Source organism: Pipistrellus kuhlii, unplaced genomic scaffold, assembly GCF_014108245.1.
Source record: "Pipistrellus kuhlii isolate mPipKuh1 unplaced genomic scaffold, mPipKuh1.p scaffold_m20_p_21, whole genome shotgun sequence".
In the NCBI taxonomy this organism is placed as follows: Eukaryota; Metazoa; Chordata; class Mammalia; order Chiroptera; family Vespertilionidae; genus Pipistrellus; species Pipistrellus kuhlii.
In genome coordinates, this window is record NW_023425520.1 from 8785986 (window position 1) to 8804057 (window position 18072).

At 51.8% G+C, this 18072-nt stretch overlaps 1 protein-coding gene across 3 annotated transcripts in view; it reads right to left on the bottom strand.

The window, feature by feature from the left end:
• ADAMTS2 (ADAM metallopeptidase with thrombospondin type 1 motif 2) overlaps positions 1 to 16940 on the bottom strand; it is a 226253-nt gene extending 209313 nt beyond the window's left edge. For 2 of the 3 annotated variants that reach the window (XM_036450135.2, XM_036450136.2), the window contains exons 1-2: positions 16661 to 16935; positions 15405 to 15796 (exon numbers count right to left, since the gene is read on the bottom strand). In XM_036450135.2, the coding sequence (XP_036306028.1) occupies positions 15405 to 15796; positions 16661 to 16784 (516 nt within the window). In that variant the 5' untranslated portion in view covers positions 16785 to 16935. Of the gene's footprint in view, positions 1 to 15404; positions 15797 to 16660 lie in introns of all 3 variants that reach the window. The other variant, XM_036450138.2, reaches the window with a different exon arrangement.
• Between the last annotated feature and the right edge of the window lie 1132 nt (positions 16941 to 18072).

An 18072-nucleotide genomic window follows, 5' to 3' on the forward strand; every position in this document is an offset into this window, starting at 1 on the left:
AAGAAAAAGGAGGAGGGAGAAAAGAGAGAAGAAAAGAGGAAAGAGGAAGAGAGAGAGAAGAGAGGAAAGGAAAGGAGAGTGCAAGGGAGAGAGAGAAGAAGGGAGGCAGGGAGGAAGGAAGAGAGAGAAAGAGAAGGAAGGCCATCAGAGGGAAACAAAGGGAGGGCTCTAAGCCAGGATCCAGCTCTACCCCCAACAACCTCCCAGCTCTCCCTGTGACAGTTGTCCCTGGAGCTGCATTTGGGGGCTACTCAGCTGAGCTAAGCCCTGGCTGGGGACCTCTCACCGTGAGTGTTTGATGTGTGTGGATCCATACACCCAGGAGCACAGGCCTCTGCTCAGGGCTAGTACTGGTAAGCCCAAAACAATGCCTGGAATCTGGCTGGGGGCACCAAGGAGCACCCAGGAGGATGTGGCCCCTGCCCCTACCCTGCTGGACAGGGTCTACAGAATCAATGCACATGCGCACTGAGTTCCAGCACCTGCTTTGTGAATAGCCAGCCTCAGGGATGACAATACAAGGGGCTTGCCCTCCCTTGGCCAGGTCTGAATTTGCAGGCAGGTGAGGAATTAGAGGACAGAGAGGGTCAGTGGTAGTTTCCCAGGTCCCAGGTAGCCTGGAGGCCTGACCATTCCTCTGGGCCAGCATCTAATTCCACTCTCCTCCCATGATATTCTTTTGGATCGAGACCAGCCAGCTTTATTTTTCTCCACTTCCTCAAGGACACACCCTTTGAGGCAGGCAGTATTACAGTGAGGGAAACTGAGGGTCACAGGCCAGCAAGAGGGGAGCCAGGCCCTGAACCTGGTTCTGTCTGACCTCATGCCTCATGACCTTTCTCTAGGTCAGTGCGTGCCCATCTGCCATGCGTAATAGTCTCCTATGTGGCTCTTGAAAAATACAGTCCACCCCCATGTCCCACTAGGTCTGAGAAATCAGATTCTCAAGTGGCAAGGCCTAGGCACAGGCATTATTCAAAACTGCCCCAATCCCATGCCCGTCTATTGGCAGACAGAGCTGCTGCAGGACGGGCCACAGATTTCCTTTAAGGCAGCCATGGTCTTTGTTTGGGGAAAGACCTTCTGGAAGCCTGTGGAAGTAAAGGTAGCAGTGGAACACTGTTTGGACATGTCCTAGGCCTCCATGAGGGGACATAGTCTTTGAGAGATTCAGGAGGGGATTCATGTGCCTCCTGAACTTGGCTCATCAAAATGCCAGTGTCCTCTCAGGTCAGACCTCGTTCTACAGAAGCCAGCTAAACAGCTGCCAGGGCAGCCTCCTCCACTTTCCTAAACAAAGCTCCCCACGCCCACCCCCACCCCCCACAAATGCTTCCTGTTATGGGGGTCCAACAGCTGCGCACGGGGGGCTGGCTTGCATTTGGGGGCCAGCAAGCAGTCAAATGAGGGTCTCTGAGGCTCAGGTCAGCAGGAGACAGCCCCTGGGAATTACAAGGTCTTTGGCTTTTGGGGGACAGTGATGTTGGTGTGGGGTGTTAGGCCTATTAGATTTCACCTCCTTTGCAAATAAAAATGGGATCTTAGAAAACTAGCGTTCAAAGGATATTACCAACTCGAAACGTATTTTAGTCCACAAGCAAGCATTTTATTGAACAGAGAAACGCCAGGTTGTTCCTACCAGAGTCAGGTGCAGATGCAGACATGCAAAGCCACCACTGTTACTTAACATTACCCTGCAGGTTCCAGTGGATTGGAAACAAGGCTCCAAAATTACCATTGTCTCAGACAGTACCACTGTGTACATAGAAACTCCAGCGGAATCCACAAAGACATATTGGAATTAATGAGTTCAATCAAGCCGCTTGATAAAAGATAATTATATAAAAATCAATAGCCTTCCTGCATACCAGCAATAGATGGAAACGATTCAATTCACAATAGCAAAAAGAAAAAAAAATATCCTTGAAATGACCCTGATTAAAAACAACGGGTAACCTGTATGAAAAGTGCACAGTACTTCACTGAGCAGCTTCAGAACAAAATTGAAAAACACCATGTTCCTGGCAAATATTGTAAATTATGTCAATACCCACTTTAATTGGTTTCTAAGTTTAATTCAGTGCCAATCAAATTCACTAGGGATCTTTTTAAGCTGACAGGACAATTCTAAAATTCAAATGGAAGAATAAACAGATGTGACCATCTAACAGAATTTTGCAAAAAATAAAAATAACAGCAAAAGGGGCGTATTCAGCCAGATGTTTCAAAGCAGCTCTGCCCCACAGAAATGGAATGTGAATTTCATATGTTGTCAGGTTAAAAAAAAAACAACACAAAAAAACAGGTGAAATTATTTCAGCAATATATCTTATTTAATCCAATATGTCCAAAGTATTATGATTTTAGCCTGTAATCAACACTGTAAAATGACCAATGAAATATTTGATATCCTTTTTCTTTGTACTGACTCCTTGAAATCTGTTGTGTATTTTATACTCAGAGCACCTCTCAGCTTAGATGAGCCACTCATGATGAACATATGAGAGCTTCAAAGCGAGTACAAGAACAGGCAGATAGAAAAATAAAGCTTATATGTGATATCACTTAACCTGAGGTTTCCTTTGCAACTGACTAGAGATGATATGTGGCATAATACATTTTATATATACAATTGATTCTTGAACAACATGGATTTTTTTTTAACCTGGCAACAGATGAAGTGGGCCCATGGAATTTTTTCAATTGACCTGCATAGTTCAGACTTGCACAATTCAAAGTGAACCGGTGGCTGGAAATCTGTTGTATGTGGAGAGCCAACTTAAGGCATACAAAGATTTTCCATTGCCTGGTCAGGGGGCATCCCAATCACCAGGTGTTCAAGAGTCAACTAACTGTAAGTCCTGGCTGGGTAATTTAGTTGGTTAGAGCGTTGTCCCGATACACACAGGCTGTGGTTCCATCAACCAATTAATACATAAATAAGTGGAACAACAAATCGATGCTCTGTCTCTTCCTTCCTCTCTTCCTAAAAATCAATAATTTTTTTAAAAAAAGAGTCAACTGTATATTCCTATTGTTCACAGCTTTGAATCACTTTTTCTCAGACCTTCAGAAGCTCTGTCCCAGTCGGACTGGCCACTACTGAGCCTTAGACCAACCTTGCATGAAACAGAAATACATCTTATTTGCCATGTGGTCTCAATCCCTGCTATCAAAGGAGAAATGCCCTGGTTCGAAATGAATGCTTGAATGCGCTGCTCCCACAGCAGGCCAGAGCTCGCTCCTTCGGTGTGAATGGCTGGCTTCTGCCACTGCCCTGTTTCCCCAGCCTGGGGAGTTTTATTAATATGTTAACTCTCAGCCCCAAAGTCATTGGTATCATCATCATCATCATCATCATCATCAAACTGAATGTTCAGGATCCTAGGACACACACATGCCATATTTATCATCTGAACTTGGAATAAAAGCAGTGAGTCTTATCTCTGCCAGCAGCCACATATGCTGGCTGGCACTGGCTGGCAGGCAATTAAATTGGCCATGGCATTTTATACTGCCATCCCGCACCTGAGTCATATATGGGGTCAGCACTTCTTGTGTTGAGACCCTTACCACTCAGATATCTTTAAAAGGCCACACTGCATGCTAGGAAGGCACAGGGATAGCAGCGTGTGTGGTTTTGGCGAGGACTGTCCCTGGTGACCCCCTACTTTACTAGAGAGAGGAAGACGCCCAGAAATGGATGAAGCCAGTCACACACTCAGTAAGCAAAGAGAATGAGGTGGGAGAAACAAACCACAGCTTCTAGCAACTTCAAAGCAGTTATATGTGATATCACTTAACCGGAGGTTTCCTTTGTAACTGACTAGAGATGATATGTGGCATAATACATTTTATATATGCAGTTGATTCTTGAACAACATAATTTTTTTTTAACCTGACAACATATGAAGTGGGTCTATGGAATTTTTTCAATTGACCTGCACAGCGTGGCTAGTGCCAACACCTGGTGGGACTGTGGCTAAGGCGCTGGGTGTATCCCTTCTCTCTTGGTATATTCAATCCCCGATGGCACCTTAGACCCCCAAAATACAGAAACGGCCAACATTTCCCAAACCCTGGCCTTGGCTAAGGGCTTGTCACACACTTATCCTTGCAAACACCCCAAGAGGTGGGTGTGGGTGGACGCCTCTTTGCTTTCTGTTCAAAGGGAGATGCTGCCCTTGCCCAGGTCACCCAGCTGCAGGGGCAGAGCTGACAGTGTGACATTCCAGCCTCCAGCCCACATTAAGTCCACTGCTAATCACTGAAGTGTGCAGGGCCAGGTGGGCAGCACCAAGCCTTCCTGGTCTGTTGGCACTGCCGGGGGCTGGAGTCCTGGATGCCAGAGTTTTCTCTGCCTCCAAGCAAAAGTTCCTCAATCCACAGACCCTGCAGTAGACATGCAGTGTAATTGAAATTCATGGATGAGCCCAAGGAGCTGGCTCCAGGCTCAGTAATAACTTTTCCATATTAATGACAGCACCACAGACCCATGGACAGCTGGCATTTAATATGAAGCATATACAGCAAAGCCAGGGGCTCCTAGCTGAGCCCTCATTCCAGAGCGCCTGCCATGAGTAGTCTAAGGTGGTACTAAAATTCAGAGGACTGAGGTCTTCCTCTTCTCTCAGCACCTCCACTCCACCTACGTCCCCACCCCTGCAGGAAAACCCTGTCAAGAACATACACATGCACACTCACACAAGAATGTACAGGCTCACTCAAATGCGCATATATAAACACCTACACAAGACATACACATGTGCACAGGCTCACATGTTCCACATATAGATATGCAAGTACATTCATATTTATGTGTACGCATTCACCTGCATGCACACATTTTCACATACACATATGCACTCCCATGTATAGATGCACAAACATGGACATGTGTTTGCATGTGTCCTGCAGCCTCATATGTTCTGACAGCAGCACAGAAACCTCCCCATCCCCAGCTGACTGAGCAGAGGAGGGCAGTGGAGATAATGACAGTCTGTCTGCCAGTACAAACCCAGCAACCTAGGAGAGGTCCCACACATGCAACTGCCCCTGTAGATCTCAAGACCAGAGTAGGAGACCCCAGCCACAGCTAAGACCATTATGCACACAGCCTCCATGCTGAGTGTCCCAGTTGCTCAGGTCAAATGATCCCCTCAATGACTCCTTTGCTGTAATGTTTACCTGAGTACTTCAGTCCTCACAGCACGACTGGGTGGGACCCAGCCTTCCCCGCCTCCTAGCTAACCGTGGGTGAGGGTCTTCACCTGCTCAGTGCCAGGGACACTGGGATGTGGGCAGCCAAGGCTGGTCATCGGGCAGGAGGAACTTGGAACCTGCCAACATCTGAATGAGCAGCTTTATTACACTCAGCAGTCAGTGCCAGAAACACAGGGCGCCATAATGGAATCAGAGTAGAGGGTAACAGGTGACAGGGGATGGCCTCTGGAGAGGTGGCTCCCCTGAGGTCAGTCTTGGACACTAGCAACCAACAATGACCGCCTTCCTGAGAGGGAAGCCAAGTCATACTCCACTATGCTCCTATCCTCTGCCCTAGAGGATTCCAAGGGGAAGATGACCCCACACAGTGAAAGTCTTATAGATTTGAGTAACTGGGAGCCCTGTGTTCCCTCATCTGTAAAATGAGGGCAAGGGGAGGGGGGGTAGGGAGAGAACAGGACACATGTTGCAAGCAGAGGTAAAAAGTGCACACAATGACCCTTTGATGGCCTCCTCTGGAGGATCAGCAGTGGCTTCCATGAGTCCTCACGCACCTCTCTATTGGACCCTCACTGGCAGAGCAGCCTGGAGGTGAAGAGCCAAAACGTCTCTTTCCTGGGTAGGGATGGAGCATGTGATTCAAGTCATAACCAACCAGGACATCACAGCACAGTGAGTGGCTATGGAAAAGTTCCGTGACTTATGCCTGTCCAATCAGAGTGAAGCTCAGAAATATGGCAGGCACCTCCAAATTATAGACTGCTTCCAATTGCCACCAGGCTGTCCTTGGGGGCAAAAGTGGTATGAAGTCACCATAGGCACTGATCACTCAAAGGAGAAGGTTATACAGGGGAGCAGAAGCTGGGCCAGCAAGGTTCAAAGGACACCATCCCATTCCTTAATCACTTACTCAATCCCAGAAATTCTCAGATGCCTTTTTAAATTGTGGTAAAATGCATATAAAATTTACCATCTTTATCATTTTTAAATTGTACAGTTCAATGTTATTAAATGCTAGAGGCCCTGTGCATGAAATTCATGCATGGGGGGGGGGGGGAGGATTGTCCCTCAGCCCAGCCTGCACCCTCTCCAATCTGGGACATCCCTCTCACAATCTGGGACTGCTGTCTCTTAAACACTCGCCTGCCTTTCTGATTGTCCCTAACCACTCTGCCTGCCAGCCTGATAGCCCCCTAACTGCTCCCCTGCCAACTTGATTGATGCCTAACTGCCCTCCCCTGCAGGGCTAAGGAAACTAGGAGACTCCAGCAGGATGAGGCAGGGCTGAGGGGATAGGATGCTGCCATCTTGTGAGGGAGTGGCAGCAATTAGCATATTCCCTCTTTATTGGCTGTGAGTGTCACCATCTTTGTGAGGGTATGATGGTCAATTAGCATATTTCTATTTATTAGATTAGATATTCATAATATAGTGTAATCATCGCCAAATCCATCTCTAGAACTCTTTTCTCCTTGGAAAATTGAAACTATGCCTATTAAACACTAATTCCCCATTCCCAGGCCCCTGCACTCACTACTCTACTGCTTATCTCTATGATTTTTGACTTTTCTCACTGAAGAGATGAGTCTGGGTTTTAGACCACAAATGCACTTACACCATTCTGAATGGCTGCCATGAGACAGGTAAGGGCTACAGGCTGCTGCTCTGCCACCTGGAGCACAAACCTCTGACAAGTCAACCTCCATCATGGCAACCACTGGCCAGTGCGCGTCCTTTTCCTGCCCCACAGAGAAGAGTGCCTGGAAAGCCCCTTCCCTTCCACCAAGTCACCCTCTAGAAGGAGGGATGGTGAGGCCAGCCAGGAGGATGTGAACATCCTGGGCCAGGTGCATGGGCTGGCCATGATAAAGGCTGGATTCTCAGCAAGTTCCTGTCACCCCTAAGAATGAATGTGTCTGTTAAGGACTCCTGATGGTTAATTGGGCTCAAATTTATAAACAGAGTTAACAATCATTGCTCCCTGTGCTTCAGTGAAAAGCTGCACTGAGCAGTCCGCCTCCTGCCCTGTGTTTTTACCATCTGAGCCCACCTTTACAAAGGAGCTCCTAGGGTCCTAAATCAACCACTGGGCTAAAGACCTACCTTGGCCAATCAGGGCTTCACAGCTACAGCCTCATTTGCATCTTTATTGCTCAATCAAAGCAGCTTCATTCTGGTCAATCAGGACAGTGCCATTTGAGCCAATCAAACTGTGCTGATGTGGATTTCTTGTATTTGCATAGAAATAGGCCAATCTGGGAATGGAGGTGGGCATTCTTCTCTATAAGCCAGCTTCACCTCTGCCTCAACAGAGTACACTTTCAGTTGCCATTAAAGACTATGTTTACCTGTGATATGGGAACCACTTTGCCTGAGTCACTTCACCTGGGTCGCTTTAACTGAAACATCACAACTGATGTTTTACAACTGAGCTGTTTTCACCAAACAGTCTCCCCCACCTTGCTGCACCCAAAATCAGGGACCCCGTTGGCATTGAACTGGTGACCACAGCCTTCAGTTGACATTCCACCAGTAGAGTCCCTGACTGCATGGCCCACTTAACCATCCTGCTATCAGCACAGCTCCCAATAATTCCACATCGACCTGCGAAGGCCCCTTCAGGAGACCTCAAAGCACATTCAGGGTCTTCACATGTCAACAGACTCAGAAATGCAGCTTCTCTGAAGAAACATTGGAGACAGCAAGGAGCCCACACTTCTTAGGGACAACAATCTACCAAGAAAGGCAGGGCAGCCCTGACTGGGTAACTCAGTCAGTTGGAGCATTGTCCCTTGCACGAAAAGCTTGCAGGTTCAATTCCCACTCAGGGCAATTAGGTCCCCAGCTGGGTTATGCATGTAACTGATCAATGTTTCTCTCTCTCTTTTTCTCTCTCTCTCTCTCCTTTCTTCTCTCTCTCCTCCCCTTCCTTCCTCTCTCTCTAAAATCAATATAAACATGTCCTTGGATGATGATTAAGAAAAAAAGAAACTCAGGACATGGACTCACCAGAGTTCCCTCTGCCAATCGTGTCCCTTCACTTGTGTCTGCTCCCCATCTATCCCCTAAGACACCTGGAATTGCCTGGGAAGGTCCTAGAAATGGTTGGCTCCAGTCTCCACTTTCCACCTGGACAAATTGAGGCTGATGGTAGTATTTGCCCAGGGTTACATGGTAGCTTGCCAGATCCGAGTCCAAGGTCTCCTCACCCCAACCCAACACTTCTCCATTCAGGCCCAGGGGTGCTTCCCTCCCTTATTTAGTTTGATTCAAAACAGGTGTTTTCAGCTTGAGTTTCAGAGACCCCAAAGGGATGAGGAAGACAAAAAAACATGTAAGACCACATGTGTACACAAGTGCTTTCCTATGGAAAAGGGGACAGGACTTTTGGCCATTTTCCAATGCCCACTGAATATGGACATTCTGGGGTCCACAGCAGAGCAGACAGGGAGAAGTGGGCCAGCCCTAGGCACTGGGGGCACAGAGTCTCCTGGAGATTCTCCTACCAGTCTCTGCACTGGCTTCTAGCCCTGCCTCCCAGGCACTCACATTCATGGCTCCCAGCTGAGCTTTGCCCACGCTTGAGCTGGGTCTTGTAGACTTAGCCAGGTACAAGTTTCCATGGCACACATTACCAAGAACCACAGAGTGCAACATGGCATGTGAATGTCCGGGAGACCTCCTGGATGAAATGCCATTTAGCTGAAACCTACAGTGAGCCAGGCCAAGAGAGAAGGATGAGAGTGATCCAGGTGAGGGCACTGCCCCTGCACCGGTCCTGAGCTGGAGTGTACAGTGTGACTGTAGCACAGGCATGAGGGGTGCATAGTGACAAATATGGCTGGAGACCACTGTGCTAGGTCATGGAGGACCTGTGTGCATGGTCAGTGGTTTGGATTTTTTTTTAGGGGGGGGCGAGGAGGAGTGTGTGTGTGTGTGTGTGTGTGTGTGTGTGTGTGTGTTTAAGGGCAATAAAAAACATTGAAAAGTATTAAGCAAAGGAGTGACATGATTTAATGTGTGGTTTATAAAAATCCGTCTGGCTGTCGTGTGGCAAAAGAGTAGCTGGTGAAAGGCCAGTTTTGAAAAGCTGAGGAATACAGAAGCTAAAGACAGGACTTGGAGTCCGGCATGGGGGAGAGGTGGGGACTAGGATAAAGTCCAGAGACATCTAGGATCCTAGGACTCCAGTCCAAGTAAATGGTAAGATCTGGAGGAAAGGGGAGGGACCCACATTCCGTTTCAGAAGCATAGGGTCACTGAGGGAAGAAGCCTTAGAGGCAGCTGGGTAGACAAGTCTGGAGGAGATCTGGGCCAGACATGGGGACTGGAGCCCAGGTGAAGTGTGGCAACAACCATTTTCATCTGCCTGGCATACTGTCCTTCTTCTTGCTTTTATGATAAAACCCCAACCAATTCCAAAATTCTCAACCCCAAAGGTGAGAAAGAGACTTGGATCAGGCCCACATCACAGTGATTGGTTCAAAGTTGGGCCTGTACCCTAAACAAAATCCATCAGAGCACTTGCCAGGACTCTAGCAGGAACCATCCACAAAGGAGAGCTCTCCATTTCTGAGAGATTGCTACCACAGAAAACAAATTAAGCCAGGACTGCTGGTGCCCCTACAGAAAGAGGGCCAGATCTGAAAGGCAGGGAGAGCATGTTCTGAAACCATCTTTGACTCCCTGGATCCAACCATGCCTGAAGCTGGCCCTCCTTAGGATCCCAAGAACAGCTGGGCCTATAATGTCCCTTGGTTGTTTCATCCATTGTAAGCTGATTTTCTGTCACTTAAACGGAATGAGTTTAAGTTTAAAAACTCATTACATTTAAAAAGGAATGTAATAAGCCATGGAGGAAACTGTGTGTGGATTGCCAAGAGCAAGGGACTAAGCAGGTGCCTCTGTTCCTCTGACCTGAGGAATTCCAACACCCAGGGAACCAGGAAGTTCCCACAGCCCTTCTTTGGTGTGCCTGCGGCCCTCTCGCTGCCCTCCCATTAGTGCCAAGGGAGGATGGAGAAGGAAGGCCCTGCAAGTCCCAGACACTTTGCATCCCCAGCCCCACAGCCTAAGCCTGCCACACCTGTCAGCCCCACTCCAGCATCTGAACCAGCTGGAGTATGTGGTCACAAAGGCAGCAGCCTTGTTATGAAAAATAAAACTCACCTTGGTCTCTTAGGCCAGCGAATGACTTCTCTCTGTAGCCTTTAGTGCCTCTTAATGTCCAGCAAGACTAAACAGAGAGGGTGCCTGGCAAGGATGGCAGTCCAGCAGGGTAGTCCAAGCCCACAAGGCAGCAGCCTCTCTGAATCTAAGCTATACAAGGGGACACTGCATCACAGAATCACCGGGGTGTACACCGCCCTCCTCAGGCTCCAGAATGGGAAAAGGCTTCAAAGGTTATATCCTTCCCACTGCCCAACCCTTGGAGGCTTCCGTCACTGGGCCTGACTGGTGAGAGATGCCAGGCTGGCGTGGTCCCCAGAGCTGCACTGACAGAGGACAGAGGGAGGACAGGGTGCTTCTATTCTACTGGTGTCCCCACTGCCGTTACTGAGCCATGAGGACTCAGGCTGCCTGACGGGAGTGCAGAGCAGGTCCGTAGCTCCTCAGTAGGCCACTTGACCACGAGGCCTGCTCCCAGCTCCCACTCACTCACTGACAACTGTCAACACCTCTGACTCAGAAGACCTCCAGGAGTCAAAGAAGAAGGGTAGGAATGTTCCAAAGAAATGCATCTCTCATTTTTATCCTTTTTGTTGGCATGCAAACAAAGGTAATAAAACGTGGTGAACATGGTCTGGGAGTCAGACAGACAAGCATCCAAACAGTGGCTGCGAAGCTTGTAGCAAGCTGTGTTGGCTTTGGGGTCTCAGCTTATTCATCTGTAGAATGAACATAATATCAGACACTAGCTGCGGGGCGCTGAGGATCAGACTGCATACGGTGCTCAGCAGGGAGCATGGTGCAGAGTTGGGGCATGTGACCTGTGATACGCTGTTATTACTTTTTATGCCAACAGCTTTCTCATTGGGTGTTTCATGAGCATATTAGTATGATGTGAGATCAGCACACCTGTCCTGTGGCCCAAGAAGTGCCAGAAAAGTCTTCCCTAGCAGCACGATGTGCAGGAGCTCTGTGTTAAGCAGTATTTCCTCAGGCATCACGAGAAGGCAAACTTTAACCTTTTCCTGTAAATATTATGAACAACGTCTGACCAGTGGCTATGAAAGAGCCTGGGCACTTTCCATTTATCAGCCTCTCTGAAAATAAAGGGCATGATGTCTTATGAAGTGATTCTTCATCTGGCATTTCTCTTTAAAAACAATGTTTTTATTGATTTCAGAAAGAGATAGAAACATCAATGATGAAAGTGAATTACTGATAGGTTGCCTCCTGCACACCCACTACCGGGGGATCAAGCCTGCAACCAAGGCATGTGTCCTGACCATGAATCAAACCGTGACCTCTGGTTCTGGGTCAATGAACAAGCACTGAGCCACACCAGCAGGGCCATCTGGCATTTCTTGAGTCTCCATCTCTACCTGACTCCAATTGAATTTACATATTGGTAGGCCCAGGGTCCCAACCTCATATCATTTGGGAGAGCAACACCTCTTACAGTCTCCATCTATGGGGTTCTGCAAACGCCATGTCCTGATTTTCACGGGAGCATCTGATGCCAGGTTGGCCAGAATGACATTCAAGACTCAGCTGAAATAATCAGAGAAAGATATAAGCCTGGACTGCTGAAGCTCCTTGACTTGCCACAGAAGGATTCCACCTGAGAACAAAGCCAACAAACACATAGGAATGTGGAGGCAAGAGACAGCAAGGATCTTCATGACCTGATGGGAGCACCTGGATCCAGCCATGCCTGAAGCCTTACCATTCTGTGAGCTAATAACATCCCATTTCTGTTTAATCAAATCTGACTTGAATTTTCTGTCACTTGTAACTAAGAGGATCCTGACATATACAGTGACATAAGAATCCCTTTGTACGAAATAAACTAGGAGACTGCTGTCTGTGATAAGCAAAGCAAATACTGCCTTCTTTTAAACTAGAGAAACAAACTCAGGGGGACAGGCAAGTAGATGTGTGTCCCAAGCCAGGGGCAGGACAAAAGGCCTAAAAAGTTCTGTAAACTCTAACCGGTTTGGCTCAGGGGATAGAGCATCGGCCTGCGGACTGAAAGGCCCCAGGTTCAATTCCGGTCAAGGGCATGTGCCTTGGTTGCAGACACATCCCCAATAGGAGGTGTGCAGGAGGCAGTTGATGGATGTTCTCTCTCATCGATGTTTCTAACTCTCTATCCCTCTCTCTCCCTCTCTGTAAAAAATCAATTATATATATATATATATATATATATATATATACATATTAATTTCTGTGGCTCCTTTGAGTATCTAAACTTAAACTGTGAGACCACAGCTGCTTGCTGAGCCTTGCTCCATGGTTTTCCCATGTCTTCTAGGAAAGCTAGTTCCACACGTTCTGCAGAGCAGGGTTCCCTAGTCCCATCTGTGTGAGAAGTGCTGGATTCACAGAGTTCGAAATATTGCTTTATTACAGAAATTCTCCAAGAGCCCCTTGAATCTCCCAGGCTGAACCGAGGCCCAGTATTTCCCATGCTGGCAGTCCACGGAACCCTATTTGCTCAGAGCAACTTAAGGTATAAACCCACAGAGCTCCCTTGCAGAATTAGGGCTGTAGAGCTTTGCTTCTGAAAGTATAGTCTGAGGCCCAGGAGCATCAGCCAGGGAGCTCATGAGAAGCTCAGAACCTGGGAGGTGGGGGGAAAGAGGGAAGGTAGGGAGGGTGCATAGGTGCTGAATCAGAATCTGTATTTTAACAAGAGCCTCGGGGACCTGCACCACATTTGCTTGGGAGTGTTTCACTACCAATGAAGTAAGAGCAAGAGCTGCCAGGAAGGGGCCACATGAAGCATGTTGGTTTAGAGCCAGAGCCGCTGGGAGGATGCTGTGCGCTTGGCTGTGGAAGACCCAATGATGGGCGTACACAGGAAGTACATCTTGGGTCATATATCAGTGCCTTTCACCCACCAGACTTGGGAGCACCATGGAATAAGAGCTGGAGAGTACCAACCAGTCTCCTGCCATCAAGGGCTGAGCCTAACCTGCCAGCAAAGCAGGCATGAAGACCCTTTCCTGCAGGGTCACTGCTGAGGACCAGACGATGATGCATGAAGCCCTTAGCATATGACCCCATAAATGGTGCACAGAGGGACCTCAAAGGTTAGAAAATTAATTGGTATCAAGTCAGAACAGATGCACATAGCAAAGAGAGAAAAAGAAGTCATGATGCTGCCCCACTATCTCTGGACCATTTCACCGACGGCATTCAAGGCCATTCTGGGAGGCGCCAGCCCCTCTTCCGACTCCAGCCTTCTTCTCAGCCCTGGAAGCATGTCCGGGACCTCTGCCTATCCTGATTGGGCCAAGGCACACTGGTACCTCTTCCCTCTGCTGGGACTGCCAACCTGTGCGGCTGCCCACTGATAAAGCATTCAGGTAGCCCCCAGGAGTATGTTTTCAGGCCCCAGCAAGAGTGCTCCTCAGCCTATCAACTGCCCTGAGCGTGTGAGACGCAGAGGGGCACCAGGCCTGCCCTATTTCTGACCAGCGCAGTGAACAAACACACAAGAGGTGCTGGTTGAACAGATGAATCACTGCCCAAAATGAATGAATGATACAACGAAAAAGTGTCTGTAAAGTGTGTTCCATTGGGAATTAACCAGTACACAGAAGTTGGTCCACCAACAAATGTATCCCTGTCACCTCTTCCTAACCCACCCACCCCGTCCTGAAGTCCCCAGGACCTATTTCCTCTAATTAAGGCGATTCACCTCCAGAATAAAATGAGGTACGCCAGTGAGCACCCAGACACCCTCAGAGACAACTGGGCATAGAGGGCCACACCATGTTAGCCCAACTCCTCCAAGGGCACGGACAGTTGTCTGCAATACGCCCAGCTTCTAACCAAAGGCAGTGATTTTCTGAAGCAACAAGTGACTTTTCCTGTGTCTCCATAAAAAGAATAGCAGCGGTTGTGGGGCTCTGGGGTAATTGCTGGCTCTGTAGCTCACAGGGTGAGCCTGAGGACAGGGCTGCAGGGCTGGGAGAGCGGCCACACCCTCGGAGCAGGAGTCTTCGGAGCTGCAATTAGAACGGAACCCTTGGTGGGCGGTCTAGATGACTTGCTCGCACAGCCCGCCTGACCACCACACATCCTCTCCAAAATAGAAAGCTGCAGTGGCTTCTGCTGTGTGCCAGGGCCCTGGGCGGCGGGACAGAACACCGCCAATGTCAGCCTCCTCCTCGAGCATTGATCCAGGCTTCCTCCCGGCTCTTATGTCAAGCCACGGTCCCTCTGGGCCCCCGGAATAGGAGAACTTCCCAGGCTCCAGGAACCCCCAGGCAGCCCAGGAGGGGGCCTCCCTCAGCCTCTCTCCTGTCCTCCAGGGGCTGCCCATGGGCCCCAGAGCCTGCATTTCCCAACTTCCCCCTGGGTTCAAAACAGAGAGAAATCGACTTTTCAAATAGCCATCTGAACTTCACAGGAACCCACAGTCAAAATCAGTGGATCCCAGTCAGCCAGCGGACAGATAACTGGGCATTTCAGCATCACTGCTGCCCCTGGGACTGGGACCACCCGCACACACAGAGACAAGGAGACTGACTGTCAGTACATGTGCTGTCCACACATATGACACATACTCTAATGCACAAGGTACACACTCAACTGGCACACAAATGAGCAGAAACCTACAGATACACATGTGCACAAGATACATAAGGGCACATTCATGTGTTCACGCAGGTGCCCAGACACGTGTACACATTAACATTCCAAACACATGTGCACATACTCACAGACATATACACACACCTTGATGCCAAGCCAAGACCTGTGCCTGCAGGCCTAACAGAGACACAAACGTAGCTACTTGCCCAGCCCTTTGGAGACCCCGGACCCCTCTCCTGTCAATCACAATACCTTGCCTTCCAGCCACCCCCTCAGTGTATGCCCTGTGGTCCCTCAACAGAGAAGGTCCTCAGTGCCGGCCTGGCCCTCCCAGGGGACACCCAGGTACCAGGCTCCAGAAGCTCAGGCAAGAGCCATGGACAGAAAGGGGTGGCGAAGCGCCTGCTCACCAGCCCATCGCAGGTGCTGAGCGCCACGGAGGAGGCCTCACTCACGCCGGCCACGTCTCCAGTGTAGAGGCAGGTCCCGAGCAGGGGCTCCACGCGGGTGGTGCCCGCCTCGCCCTGCCACTCCATCGTGGCCCCGGGCGCCACGAGGCGGGCGTTGGGCCGCAGCCGCAGGTGCAGGTCTCGGCTGAAGACGGTGATGTTGTAGAACAGGCGGCGGTCCAGGTCCTCGCCACCTCCAGAGGAACCCGGGGTCCTGGCGGGGGCAGCCCTGCGGGCCCGAACCCCGGCCTGAGCCGTCGTCACCGACACCACGTGGGACACCAGGCGGCCCTGGGCGTCAGTGCGCACAGGCACCGCCAGGATGCGCTGGGCTCCGCGCCCCGGGGGTCCGCCTGCAAAGGGAAGGAACGTGGAGCCGCCGGCCTGAGCTCCCCAGCCCGGCTGAGCCCGCAGCACCCCAGTCCCGCCCCCAAGCTCCCAAAGCGAAGGGAAGGACACTCCTCCGGGCACCTCCCTGGATCTGCCAGCGGGAAGAGCAGTTACACCGCCGCTCGGGGTCCCGCTCTGGGACCTCCTGCCCCATCGGGGTTGGGGCTCCGCGGGCTCCTCACAGGTCCCCAGGGGAGCTGCCCCGCCACCGGGGACCTACCGTCCTTTGCAGGACGTGGACCCTTCCGAAGCCAGTCTCGGTGCCCCTCTCACCCTCCGGGAGCCTCCACACTCCAGTGGCCCCGGGGCGGTGAGGGCTCGGCTCCCCCCAGCACAGGCGGCCTCTGACCACAGCATCCCGTCCCCGGAGGGGTGGAGCAGGGTCCCTCGGATCTTCGGGGATCCCCTCTGAGGCTCCCAAACCGATCCCCAGGGCCCCAGGCGAGGCATCCTGCTCCTGGGGAGCATCCCCGGACGCCCGCCCAGGAGCAACCCGGCCCTGGCTCCCCGGGACCCACTGGGGCAGGCGCCGGGAGCTCCGCCGCGGGGCATCCCCGGCCCTCAGCCGCCGCGCTCCGCTCCGCGCCCCGAGAGCCGCGGGGCTCCAGGCTCCCCGCGGCCCGAGGAGTCCGGGTGCGCCGCGAGGGGCGCCCCCTGCGCCATCGATCTGGCCTGAAGTTGGCCAACTTGGCCCCTGACGGGGCGCTCGGAGTTTGCCCAAGTCCGGCAGGACGCTCCGGGTGCACGGGGAGGGGGAGGGGGAGGGGGATGCGCGCGGGGCGGGGCGGGCCAATGGGGGTCGCGGGGTTGGGGCGGGCTGCACCCACCTGGGGGGTCGGCGGCCGCGGCGAGCCTGGCGGCGGCGGGCGGCGGCGGCGGCAGTAGCAGCAGCAGCAGCGGGAGCGGAGAGAGGCAGAGCAGGCGGCGCACGGCGCCAGCTGACGGATCCATGGCAGCCGGACCGCAGCCGGGCCCCGCACTCGCAGCCGGCGCGAAAGTTCCCCGCGCGCCGCCCAGTCCACATCTGGGGCCGCTGGAGCCGCCGCAGCTGCAGCACCGCAGGGAGCGGGGCGGAGGAGCGAGGCGCGCCGGGGAGGGAGGGCGGGGAGCTCCGAGGAGAGGCGGGGAGAGGGAAGGAGCGTGGAGGGAGGCGGGCGGGCGGGAGAAGGAGGGCGCAGGGAGGGCGGGGACGGCGGGCGCTCAGCCTGCGGTGACCCGGCGCTTCTCGGCGGGGCCGCCGCCGCCCGCTCACAGCGAAGCAGAGACACCCTGAGGCGGCGGCGGAGTAACGCGTGGGATCCCCGCTGCTGGCCACCCTGGGCTTGCCCCGCGTCCCCGTGGCACACCGCCTGGAAGGAGACCCGCCCCAGCATCCCCATTCAGAGAATTCTCCTTGGGGCCCACCAGTCAGCCATGAGCTTAAGAGATAGCCTGGCCCTTCGTTTGCGCCCTGGGGCAGGACAGGGCTCGGGAAGAGGGTGGGGAAGGTGGAGAAGGCCTGAGATGGAGACCTCAGGCCAGAAGATGCTTTTACAGAAGGGAGCACTCACTGCACAAGGGGGTATCCTAAGATCAACTCTTACCCTTCCAGAGAGAGGCAAGATACCCGTCTTCCCCACCTTCTTTCTGCCTGAAGTCCCTGTCCCCCTCCATCTGTCTCCCAACCTTCCTTTGCGAGCTGGGAACACAGCCTCCTCTAGCCAGATCTGGACTCCTTCCTAGAGCACTGGCAGCGGATCAGCCCTCACCTGTCTGGAACCCCACGTGGGCATCTAGCCTCCTGGACTCTCCTCTTCTCCAGTTACCCCCTCCCCCGCTTAATATAATAGCCTTTCTACTCTACTCACCTTTTCCAATTCAGAATACCAGGCATACCTCTCCATCCTGGATCAGGTTTGCCGTCAGAGCCCTTTGCCAGTTGGAATCTCTTCTCCAGGAAGATTTGGAGCCTGGAGTCACCCTCCTACCAGGCCTGCTGCCCACAACACAGGGACCTTTCTTCCCCAGTCCTCTCAGCCTGTGCCTATTGGAACATCTCTGCTATGTGATCCCATATTTTTGCCCCATTCCTGTCTCTCTGGATCTTCCCTTTCACAGTGCTCCAGGCCCGTGTACCCAGGACTCTGGGGTTGGCTCTGGTCTGGCAGGGCCCCCTTGCCAGCCAGGAGGGCCGGGTCTTATAGGAAAACACGTGACTTTTACAACCTACTTTGGCTGTGATTTCGTCTCCTCAGTTCCA